General features: G+C 45.7%; 1 protein-coding gene across 7 annotated transcripts in view; it reads right to left on the bottom strand.

Moving 5' to 3' along the window:
- Positions 1-2,979: 2,979 nt before the first annotated feature.
- The window catches only part of RUBCN (rubicon autophagy regulator), a 76,790-nt gene continuing 67,781 nt past the window's right edge, over positions 2,980-11,988 (bottom strand). For all 7 annotated transcript variants that reach the window (XM_074301504.1, XM_074301499.1, XM_074301503.1 and 4 more), the window contains 9 exons: positions 11,734-11,794; positions 10,903-11,035; positions 9,490-9,635; positions 8,869-8,933; positions 8,335-8,573; positions 7,817-7,878; positions 6,825-6,978; positions 5,935-6,028; positions 2,980-5,552 (listed from right to left, as the gene is read on the bottom strand). In XM_074301504.1, the coding sequence (XP_074157605.1) occupies positions 5,389-5,552; positions 5,935-6,028; positions 6,825-6,978; positions 7,817-7,878; positions 8,335-8,573; positions 8,869-8,933; positions 9,490-9,635; positions 10,903-11,035; positions 11,734-11,794 (1,118 nt within the window). In that variant the 3' untranslated portion in view covers positions 2,980-5,388. The remainder of the gene's footprint in view (positions 5,553-5,934; positions 6,029-6,824; positions 6,979-7,816; positions 7,879-8,334; positions 8,574-8,868; positions 8,934-9,489; positions 9,636-10,902; positions 11,036-11,733; positions 11,795-11,988) is intronic.

The following is an 11,988-nucleotide window of genomic DNA, read 5'->3' as shown; positions in this document are numbered from 1 at the left end:
ACAAGTACTGCAAGCTGTCCCCAGACTTAGAGAGGTTTCTCGTCTGTTTTGTGAAGGACACCAGAAGGGGGATTCACTTCAGGCCAAGGGAAATAATAGGCTTGCAGACTGAGCTGCCCATGCTGCTGCCTGACTGCCCCTGACCATGGCAGCCCAACTCCTACACTCCCTCATATAGCTCCCAGGAACAGGTGCTTGCTGAAAAAGGGGACACACCCTTTCTCCTTTTGGGTAATTTCAAATATCCTCAGACCAGCTTCCAATTGCAGAAACCAGTCAGTAGAAACTCTCTTTGGCTTACAGCAAGCTACTCACCTGGGAAAGAATACCCTCCAATCTCTTGGGAAACCTATTTTCACTGGTCATGATCAGGGAGAAATTAGGTCTGCCATCAAAGGATATGAACAGACAATTTTCAGATGATGAAATTAAAACTATTTCCACTCATATGAAAGAGTGTTCCAAATCACTATTGATCAAAGAAATGCAAATTAAGACAACTCTGAGGTATCATTACACACCTGTCAGATTGGCTAAGATGACAGGAACAAATAACGATGAATGTTGGAGGGGCTGTGGGAAAACTGGGACACTGATGCATTGTTGGTGGAGTTGTGAAAGAATCCAACCATTCTGGAGAGCAATCTGGAATTATGCCCAAAAAGTTATCAAACTGTGCATACCTTTGATCCAGCCATACTACTACTGGGCTTATACCCCAAGGAGCTACTAGAGAAGGGAAAGGGTCCTGTATGTGCCAAAATGTTTGTGGCAGCCCTTTTCATAGTGGCTAGAAGCTGGAAGATGAATGGATGTCCATCAATTGGAGAATGGTTGGGTAAACTATGGTATATGAATGTTATGGAATATTATTGTTCTGTAAGAAATGACCAACAGGAGAAATACAGAGAGGCTTGGAGAGACTTACATCAACTGATGCTGAGTGAAACGAGCAGAACCAGAAGATCATTATACACTTCAACAATGATACTGTACGAGGATGTATGCTGATGGAAGTGGATTTCTTCAACATAGAGAAGAGCTAATCCAATTCCAATTGATTAATGATGGACAGAACCAGCTACATCCAGAAAAGGAACACTGGGAAATGAATGTAAACTGTTATTTCTACCTTCTGAATCCAATTCTTCCTGTGCAACAAAAAATTCGGTTCTACACACATATATTGTATCTAAATTATACTGTAATATATTTAACATATATAAGACTGCTTGCCATCTGGGGGAGGGGGTTGGGGGAGGAAGGGAAAAAATCTGAATAGAAGTAAGTGCAAGGGATAATGTTGTAAAAAATTACCCATGCATATGTACTGTCAAAAAATGTTATAATTATAAAATAAAATAAAAAATTAAAAAAAAAAAAAAAAAAAAAAAAAAAGAAATTAGGTCTGCCAGGTCTGCCCAATTTGTACCCTAGTGAATCCTGAAGGAGCTGTTCAAGCCCAGACTGCCGCCACCCCCCCAACCAAAAATTAAACTCGAAATACAAAAATTAAAAGGAGAAATCAATAAAATTGAAAGTAAAAAAACTATTGAATTAATAAATAAAACCAAGAGTTGGTTTTATGAAAAAGCCAATAAAATAGATAAACCTTTGGTAAATTTGATCAAAAAAAAGAAAGAGGAAAATCAAATTGATAGTCTTACAAATGAAAAGGGGGATCTTTCCACCAATGAAGAGGAAATTAGAGAAATAATAAGGAGTTACTTTGCCCAACTTTATGCCAATAAATTTGATAACTTAAGTGAAATGGATGACTTCCTCCGAAAATATAGGCTCCCTAGATTAACAGAGGAGGAGATAAATTGCTTAAATAGTCCCATTTCAGAAAAAGAAATAGAACAAGCTATTAATCAACTCCCCAGGAAAAAATCCCCAGGGCCAGACTGCCGCCACCTACAAGTCCCGTGTCTCCCCTCCTCAGTCTGGACCCCACTGGGCAGGGCCAGCTCTGCACCCTTGTCAGTCTGAAGCAGTTCCTCCCTTTACCCAAATGAATTTGGGTACCAACTGCTTGGGGGGGCATGAGTGGTGAGGGTCCTAGGGAGGATGTAGCAATAACCTGTCCTTGGGAGTGCCACAAACAGTGCTGGCTCTCAGATAACTTCTGTGGGTCAGTCATAACAAAGTTTCACAGAATTCAATGATGGGGTGCAAGTCTCCCTCTAAGCCCTAGAATTCAATACTCCTCAACTAACCTCTAAGATACTCCTCAATTCTAAGTTATAAAGTTAGCGTATCAGTCATGTGAAGCACCTGATCCTTTTTTTTCCCCTATAAATTGATCTTCTTGGTCCTTGCTAAATCCTTTTGTAACTTAGCCTGCTTCAATTAGTGTTACGTTGTAATAAACTTTGCCCCTTGACTTGGAGATGGGCCCAAATTATTTTGAGATACATCTTGACATTGGCCTAGAACCCCAGTCTTTGTGGCATCTCCTTTGAACCCCAACAGGATCAGAAACCAAGTTTAGAAGATGAATTTCAGATGAATGTGTTTGTTCCGTTTTTTTGTTTGTTTGTTTTTGGCAATGCACTCAGACTTTTTAAGTGCCCTGCCCAAGGTCACGAAGCTAATAAGTGTCAAGGGTCCAAGGCTGGGTTTGAACTCAGATCCTCCTGACTCCAGGGCCAGTACTCGGTCCACTCTGCTACCCAACTATCCCCAAGGAATTTGTTTTCAACATGGATTTGAATATCCATATGGAAATGTCAAAGCAGCATCTTTAGAAACCAAGATGGAGTTATAGATGAACATAAGAGTTGATAGATGAAGCCAAACCAAAAGAGGTGTATGTTTAAATTACTTACATTCTAGCCAAACTAATGACATTTAAAAGGTAGGATGACTTTGTTCTTTTTTCCATATAATGGCCCAGACCAAGAAACCTGTCCATTCTTGAACATGCTTTGCTCCTAGTAGGCCCCTAATCACAAGGACACGACAGAACAGGAAGAATTTCATTTCCTTAGTTTATTAAAGGTGACAGCGGACTGTTAGGCTGTGTAAGAAGTTACAAAACAGCAAGCAAAAATCCAGCTCAAATACAATGTACTTTATGACATACAGATGGACCATCTCTATTTACATTCAACAGTTTAATGACAACATTATTTATTACAACAGACTCTTAATAGCTTGATGGAGAAAGTCAAGAATAGCCTCATTGGTGTAGAATATTTACTTCCCACCCCTCTGCCATGTCTTGAATCTTGTCCCCACTTTTGTAAGCAGTCTTTTCCTTCACTTTCAGAAAATATATACTTAGTTCCAACTCCATACTCCATACAGAGGAAGAATCTTTCTTCAGTGTCTCCTTTACTCCACCCCCAAATTAAATCAGTGCATAGAAACTCCTCCTCTACAGAACACTGGTTTTCAGGTACTGAAAAGTTGGAAAAGTGCTTTCAAAACATTCTCATATTCCATTCCCCGCCACATACATACAACATTCTCCTCCCTTTTGTGCCCTCCCTGCTCCTTATCCCTATCTCCCGAAGAAACAAAACTCAAAACCAGGGGCCCTGGGACAGCAACTTGGACAGGGATTTGAAAACTACTGAACCAGATTAACCATTTGGAATGAGGTGAAGGGAATGAAAGAGTGAGAAAATGGCAAGCTTCCCTGGTCAGGCTTTGGAGCTAACAGCAACACTTCCCACTGGAATCCCGGCAGCGAAACAGGGCGTTCTCCCTCGGCGCAGGGACTAAGATTACGGAAGGCTGGTCTGGGGGCCCATTCCAAACCCGCAGGCCTGCAGTCCCCTCCCCGCAGCTTTTCAGGCTCACCCGCAGCTGCCAGGAGTTGGCAGGGTGTCGAGAGCAGAGCCAAGGCCGGACGACCAGAGGCCGGCACTAGGGTCTTCTAGCCAAGCGGAGGATGCTCGTTAGCAGTTGTACTTATCTCGCTCCATGTGGTCAAGCTTGTCCCAGGCTTTTTCTTCCACCAGGACTCACTTCTATTCTGCTCAGGCCTCATTCATTCTAGCAGCCTCCATTGAACACACACAACTTTCAGTTTTCAGAGGGCAACACTGCCCACGACAGACACAGGCCACAGTAGGAGGGTGGGACCATGCCAACAAAGGTGCCCAATGGAAGTCCATAAAGCAGCAATTCTCAAAGTCTGGGGCTACTGCTTTTACTTACGGTGGACAAGGACACAGACATCAACAGGAAAGTAACCCCAGACCCTCCTCAAATGCAGACATTTCCAAACTGAGAACTTTTCCCCAAAATACATAAAACAAAAAAAATAATTTAAAACACAAAGGACAACCGGATAACTAAGTGTCACTGGGCTAGATCAAGGGTTTGTAAGTGCATAACTGGCAATGGCTGACTCATACACAGAAAAGCTCACAGCTGGGCACGGCCTCCCCGGGGACAGAGTACCCCCACAAATGGAATGACCAACAGGGCATGGGGGAGGCGCTGGATGCAAGAGGAAGGAGAGCTCTGGGCTCAGCTTTCACCTCCAGCCACCACTGAGCGGAAGCCTATCAGTGGGACAATACTTAAACAAGGCAGAAGGATTTCTGCCCCCAATTTATGATGACATTCAGGACCCTGCTTGCCCGCCAAAGATTCTCCCTGTACCACGAGGCCCAAACAGCTACGTGTTAGAATTTGAACAGCAACAAGGGCTGACGGGACAGGACGGACACACATCAAACCCCACAGGATCCCCTCCTCAAACAGGCCATGAGCTGCCACCTGGGTTAGACCTGGTGTGGCTGGGGGGGCCACAGGGGCTGTTTTCAGAGGGCTGTCCTGTCCCTCCCCCCACACTACCCCCCCATAACAGGCTCTGTGGATGTGTCCTTTGCCTGAGAAGTTGCAGAAGGTGCTGTGGGCCTGGGATGCTGCTCCTCCTCAGGGAGGTTATAATCTAACCCAGTTCCATGGCTGAGAGACGGACAGAAAACAGATCCAAACAAACATTTCCTGTTTTAGCAGGAAAGGAGAAGCAGGCAGGCTCCATGAGGGACTTGGGGGAAGCTTGGTTCAGAAGCGCTAGTACCAACGAGAGAAGAGTGGTAGGAGTATTGAGGACATGAGGCAATAATCAGGAAGGGCAGGCTGGCCCTGAAGGACCAGAAGGTGGCAAACAAAGTCAGGTCCAGCAGTTCTTGACCACTTCCAGTCCTGGTAGAAATTTTTGGCTCCTAACAAATCCTCTTCCATGCCAGATTGGAAAGCAGGGAGCCTAGGAACCTGGCCCACACCAGGAAAGGTGCCTAGAGGAGGGGTTCATATTAGTTATAAAAAATAAAGTTAAAAAAACCCCAGGACAGCAGGTGGGTCTTGGAGGGGGAAGGGCACCGGCCGGCTCAGTTTTGGGTGTCACGTGACCCCCACCATGCTTCAGGTGGCCTCCAGGGCCACAGCCTCGGCCGGCTCCTCCTCACAGTCAGACACACAGGACTCGAGGCTCTGCTTGGCCAGCATTTCCCTCCGCGCTTGCAGCCTCATGCACTTGGGGCAGCTCCCAGACTTGAAGCAGGTCTTGTGGTAACACGCTTTACACTCTGGGCAGGACCAGAGGCAGGGGTGGAGAGGAGAGAAACGGAGAACAGGGTGGTTATTCTGGGCTAGGACTAGTAGCTGCTCACCCCGAGTGAAGGTGTTCATTACAACAGAGCAAACACACGCTGCACATCCCAGGGCTGGAAGAGACCTTGGGGATCGCTCCTTCATTCTTTCGTTTTACACCTTCCATTTTATACTAAGAAAATGGAGGCCCAAGGGGACAAGTCCCTTGGGTAGCCAGAGGCACACAGGAGACTAGAACCCAGAGCCCCTGAGCCTCACTACTATTGCTTCTGGGTTTCCAAGAGGGAGCTCTGGACAAGGGAGAGGACAGCAGAGGGCGGATTCCTTTTGTTTTCTCCCCTTCCCCCATGACCTCACCTTCGCAGGTCCGGCACTTATGCAATTCAAATGGAAAAATGATGTCCTCCTCATTCTGACAAAACTCACAGATGAAGCCCTTGGCTTGGCAGAGCTGAGGAAAGAAACAAGCAAGAGGGAGATGAAGGGCCGAAGCCTGGGACCAGCACAGAGGGGCCGCCCATCACCTCAGAGGCAGGAAGTGGCCAAGGGAGTCAGGGCACAGTGTCCAGCTGGGAAGTCTGTCCTCCCGGGGCTATGGGTCCGAGTTACTTCTTCCCACACACTCTAAGCTCTAGAGCACCAAAGAGGAAGAGTCCAGGATGCTGGACAGAAACTCTGGAAAGGCCAAGATGGCGGCTGGGTCACTGATGCCCTTGGCCATGGGGCTGAGTTTCACGGATGGGAAAGAAGAAAAGAGGGAGCCCTCCAGGCCAGTTAGCAAAATGTACTCTATCTGGGCATCTTAAATGTAGCTCCAATTTGAGTTATCATTTAAAAACAAAATGTCCCAAGTACACAAAACATTAAATCTAAAGGGTAAGGACATCTCTCCCCCTCAGAAGTGGAAACCTTTGCCACCTTCTAACTCTGGCCCTTGCTTTGAACCAAACTCCTCAACAAGGGATTCCCTAAGAACTCTAAATGGGAACTATCTGAGTGCTGACATAAAGGATCTCTGAACTTCAGGCACTAGGGACACCAGGACTCGTGCTAGGTGATCTCAAGGGACTGATATCTCCTAGTGCTAGCTCCTCCGTGTAAGAGTAAGCTTCCCTTCTTGTTCTCTGCCAACCATTCTAGAACAACCTAGCACAAAGCAATCCGTGCCATTTCCTTCACTGTTTACTCAGAACTGAACTCCTATCAATCTAAGCATTTACATGAATCAAAAAGTAAGGAGTTCCCACCATGCAGTGCTGCACATGTGCAGTGCCTGCCCTGGCAAGCTCCGCAAGCTGAGGTGCCAGCTCCCCTTTCTTGGTGGCGGTCAAATCATTGAGGGAGTACAGGTGCAGATCTTCTGTCAAGTGGCCTGGCACCGTGTCAAAGGCATCCAGGAGGCTGTGAGGACATGGAAAGGAGACACAACAGGGAGAAGGTTCTGGAGGAGCCTTCCACATCAAACCCAGCAGAGCAGCCCCAGAGCCTCAGCTCAATGCACCTGTGCTCTGCGCCAACCTTATCTAAAGCAAATGACTTCCCCAATCCTGAAAGTAAGGAGGCTCCTAAAAATTGGCCCTTTCCAACTAAATGGGAGGCAGATATATGAAGGACTCTTCCTCAATAATCCAGGACCAAAGTTTCTTCCATAAGAGGAGGGTGATCAAAACACACTTGGTAAGAGAGTCTTCCTGTTGTCATGTTTAGATCTCCCAAGACCCAAGAGTCAATGGTCTGGGCTTTATTTAGGCAAAACTTAGAAACAGAGAAACTAAAATACAAAAGGGGAAGTCCCTGGAGGTTTTATGGGGAAGAGAACTGGGGATTATGAGATCCAAATAATTTTTCTAATAATAGTAAGAAAACTCCATTATTTTCTAACTATCTGGATAAGGATGGATTTCTTCACATGAGAATCTAGCTGTTTTCTAAGCCAGACATCAAATAGATCTGTATTAATATATAAAATGATGCTGCTTTTTTCATTAAATTTTGTTGGTTCTTTTTCATACATATTTTATTGATATTAATTTGTAATGGATTTTAAAATAAATTAATATTTTACAAATAGGTTAGTTTTAACGTCTAATATAGTAACATCAATAGAATTAACCCATGTAAACAACTCTTTAGGGTCCTCAATGATTTTTAAGAGCATGAAGAAGTCCTGACATCCAAAAGTTTGAGAGTAGCTCCTCAAAAAGGAATCCCGGGATTACAGAGCCCATGTGAGACTCACTCTTTTGCTAGCCGGCAAGTCTTGAACATATTCTTCATGTGGTACAGCTGGATCCGCAACAGCTGAGCAAGGAGATGTGAGGGGAGGAGAGAGAACAAGGGGAAAAGGGGAGGTTAGAGCCATCCTCCTTTCTGGCCTGCTCCAAGGGCAGTGATGACAGACCTGGGGTACTGTGACTAGTTGTCCAGGTTAACTTGGTGCTCTGCTCAAATCCATCGTGCTGATAGGTGAGCTGAGAAAAAACTCCCAAGACCCAGCCCCAGACTTATGACAGATCCACAGGGCATTAACTCTGCTTCTCTGGAGCAGAGAGCCAAGGCCATTCTCAGATGTGGAATTCTACCTCAAATTCACAACTTGAGAAGGAGAGAAAGAAATCAGGAAGGATGAGGAACCTAACTTGGAAGTTCAAGAGGATGAAGAGCAGGAAGATATGAATAGATTCAGTGAGATGCTCAAAACAAGGGAGAGATGGGAGAGGACAGAATCTCTGAAGAGATCTCTTCCCAGAGCCTTACCCGAACTTGATTAAGCAGCTTGACCTTCCTATAGAGGGCACTGTTGATGTCCTGCACATTGAAGAGTGGATCATTCCAAATCTTGGTAAGCAGGTCCTTTGAGAAGTTGCTGACGTAGTACTTACTGAAGTCCCATTTACGCAGGATGCGACTAGGGATGACCCCCTGGGCATTCCCATGGCAGCACTGGCAGAAGTACTTGCCCAGATATTCACAGTACCGAAGCCGCTTGATGTAGTCTGAGGAACAGGGAGGCCAAGGTAGACAGCAACAGGAAAACTAGGCCTCATAGCTAACTCAGAGTGGGGTCTTTGGTGGGAGGGAGGGTGGAAGAAGAACGAAATCACACCCTGAAGGTTTCCACGAATCTAGCCTGTAGGGATTGGGTTAAAATTTCTAGCTTTCTTCTTCATCACAGTCCTTTAAACAACCATGTCTTACAGACTGCTAGGGTTTACCCAGTTCCTCGCCCATTCCTGTCTTTCTTCTTCCCTGGATCCTGGGAGAAGAGCAGGGTGGGCAGAAGATACTCACCAGGGTCTGTTCTGATGCCGCACCCCGCACAGCGGTAATTCTGCTTGGCCACAGCAATTTTTCTCCTGTGGGAAGAAGGAAGGAGTCAGGGCTCTTAGCTAGGGTATCTTGAGTGCCTTCGCAGCAACAGCTGGGAGACACTAGCACTGGGCTTTCACTTGCCAAGAGTAGATTACAGAGAGGAGAATCTGCTTATTGGTGGGTTTGTGACCCAATTACCAGAGGGACTCACAAGGACCCTCCTGGGGAACTTTTAGAAAGGGGTGCCTACAGCCTTCCTATCAGGAAATAGGATCAAAGAGCAATAACACTCAATACTAAATAGTGAAAAAACATAGTAGGGATCATCCAAAACCACTGAAATGAAGATGAAGGTCAAGGTCAATGATCTCATTAAAAGAATTACTCTGGGTAGGAACCAGAGCTAGTGACTAGTGTCCCTCATCGACCTCTTGAAAGAATGAGATTCCAGAGAGGCCAGAATCTTGTCCCATGTAAATAAGGGAATAGATGAAGCCTTTCAGCACTATAGTTGACAGGGCCATATTGAAAAGGGTGAAAGAGCTCTCTGGCAAACAAATCACTGGTGCCTTATGCAACAAGTGGTCGCCGGTCACTTACGTGGGGGCAGGATGGATATTAAAGATGATCTGGGGACGGGGCGGGGCCCACTCCAGATTCCCTCGAACTCTGATGCGTAGCTTGTAGATGTCAGCATGCTGCCCATCATCTGGCGAGATGGGCAATGAATCAGGGATGGGCAGGAGCTGGAAGAGAGGGACAAGAGTGACCCAGAGGGGAGCCACAAAACAAAGTCATCCCTCCCTCGCTGGTTAATCAACAAGAATATATTAAGTCCCTACTACCTGCAAGAAACTGCGCTAGAAAATAGAAAGACAAATATGAAACTGTCCCTGCCCTCTCGGGCTCACAATCTATCCCATATATTTTGCTGGTGAACAAACGCGATGCCTGAAAGAAGCCTCAGTAACAACCACGGCAACTTAAAGTAATCTTAGCTTTCTTTCTGATTCCATCCTGTCCTTGCCCTGAGTCTGACCTAGCCACTCTTTCTGAGCCAAATCACTTGTTCTCGGGCACAATTTCCCAACAATCTCCCAAGAACATCTCTCTGCTACTAAAATTCTGAGATTGTCATTGAGGGGTAACAGCAGCCTAATGAAAGGAGATCTTTAGGGGGCCAATCCAGGTTCCATGACTTGTTTAGGGCCAGATCTAGCTTTAGCCTAGGATCAGGGGTATTAATTTTTTTTATTTTAACTATCATTGTCAAAGGTGATTCCTTCAGTGATCTGTTAAAATTTATGGCCTCCTCCTCAGAAAAATGTTTTTAAATACATAACATAAAATATAAGATCACAGAGGCAACCAATTTTGCTGAAATAGTTATTAAAATATTTTAAAAGAAGTTTACAGATACCAGGTTAAAAACCCCTGGTCTGGAGTACGTAGGAAAGGTAAGTCAATCCTAGGGATGTGAGGGGAAATAGGGATGGGACTGGATTTGCTATGGAATGAACATAAAGCCCAAGACTGACCCCAAACTCAGTTGGCCTCTCTTTGAATGAATTTGAAAAAATGTCCTGCATCTTATTGACACTCTGCTTTTCTTCCTATGAATGAGAGGAGACTAGGATTAGGGTCAAGATTCACCGTGTGGAAACCTATCTAGCATCCCCAAAGCAAAACCCCAAAAGAGAAAAAGTCTATTCTGGGGTGAAGAGTCCATCCCAGCAAGCCGGCCCCCGACTCCCTCACCAACACAGCTGAGGGACAAGAGAGGAGAAGGCAGGAGTTTTACTGCTCAGTCTATGTAGCCTATGAATAGCAGAGTCAGGGACACTGAAGCCACCTTTTTCCATATCAAAGTGATGGAAAAACCCTGGGCAAGGAGCATGGCTCTATACCCCAGGGCCTGGGAGGAGAAAGGAGAAATGTCACTGTGAGGCAGCCTTGTAGAAAGGCCTGAAGCAGTACAGAAAAGGGTGACTGGAGTGGGAGAGGGATCTTTACCTTCTGGGGGGCATCGTGTTCAGGAACCAACCACTCGAACTCTGAGGCCGCTGGGAGCTGCATCCCTTCAAACTGCTTCAGGAGCCCCATGGCCACTGCCTCAGCTGAGGTGGAATGCAGAAAACAGTGCGAGCTGATGGGGAGAACAAGACAGAAAAGAGAAAGGGAAGGCTGAGCCCTCAGGAAGGAGAACGGCCTGGAGGGCCAGACCTCTCACTCCAGCTGCAGTCAATTATTTGGTGTTTTTTTTTAATTTAATTTCTCTTTTTACCCTAACTGGAGGCAAAGAGTTACTTAAGTAAGTTTCAACTGATTTTCTTGAATTCTCATTTTCATATTCAGAAACTAAGATCCCCTACTTCCTCAGTTGCGATCTAATGGATGGGGTGGAAGAAAGCACACTGGCCTTGGCTTCAAATCCCCTTTATCATGTAATCATGTAACTCTTAAGAAGGGCTACCCTTAGTTCAAGTAGGAGCTATACTAAGCCTTTGTGCTCCTCAGAACAGAATCCTAGAATCTTAAGGAAAGAGAAGGGGTGGAGTAATCACTTATATGGTGCCAATTGTGTGTCAGGTACAATGCTAAACTCTCTGCAAATAGTATCTCCTTGGATCCTAGAAGTCTCCACACCCTTCCTCACACCCTGCACCCTGTAGCTGCTGCTTTAATGCCTCCAAGCTCACCATTCTAGAACAGAACCAAGCAGATGCCTGGTCTTAAATCCTGGAGGCAGCCAAGTATCTCCAGTATCTCAAGAAATCTGATTATTTCTCCTTGTGCCTCAGGAGAGGAGATTTTTTTTTTTTTTAAACCAGGGAAAACACTTACAAGGACTCTGAAGAAAGGTGGGATCTGTTGCTGGAGTTTGTGCTCCTCCTGATGTCAGCGTCTGAATGAAAACAAAAGAAAGTAAATGATCTGAAATAAGCAATCACTATAAGCCATCGAGGCACTCTGCAGGGGAAAACTATGCTGCCTTCTATGGGGGTCAAGTGGAGTCACAAAGGGGAGAGAGGTTCAGTGCCGTTCCAGGCATAGCCCATGGCTCAGCGGTCACAGGTGACTCCATCAGGTGAGCATTAG

The sequence above is a fragment of the Sminthopsis crassicaudata genome, chromosome 3, assembly GCF_048593235.1.
Source record: "Sminthopsis crassicaudata isolate SCR6 chromosome 3, ASM4859323v1, whole genome shotgun sequence".
In the NCBI taxonomy this organism is placed as follows: Eukaryota; Metazoa; Chordata; class Mammalia; order Dasyuromorphia; family Dasyuridae; genus Sminthopsis; species Sminthopsis crassicaudata.
Note: the sequence above shows the minus strand (reverse complement) of the source record. Positions and strands in the feature narration are given on the sequence as shown.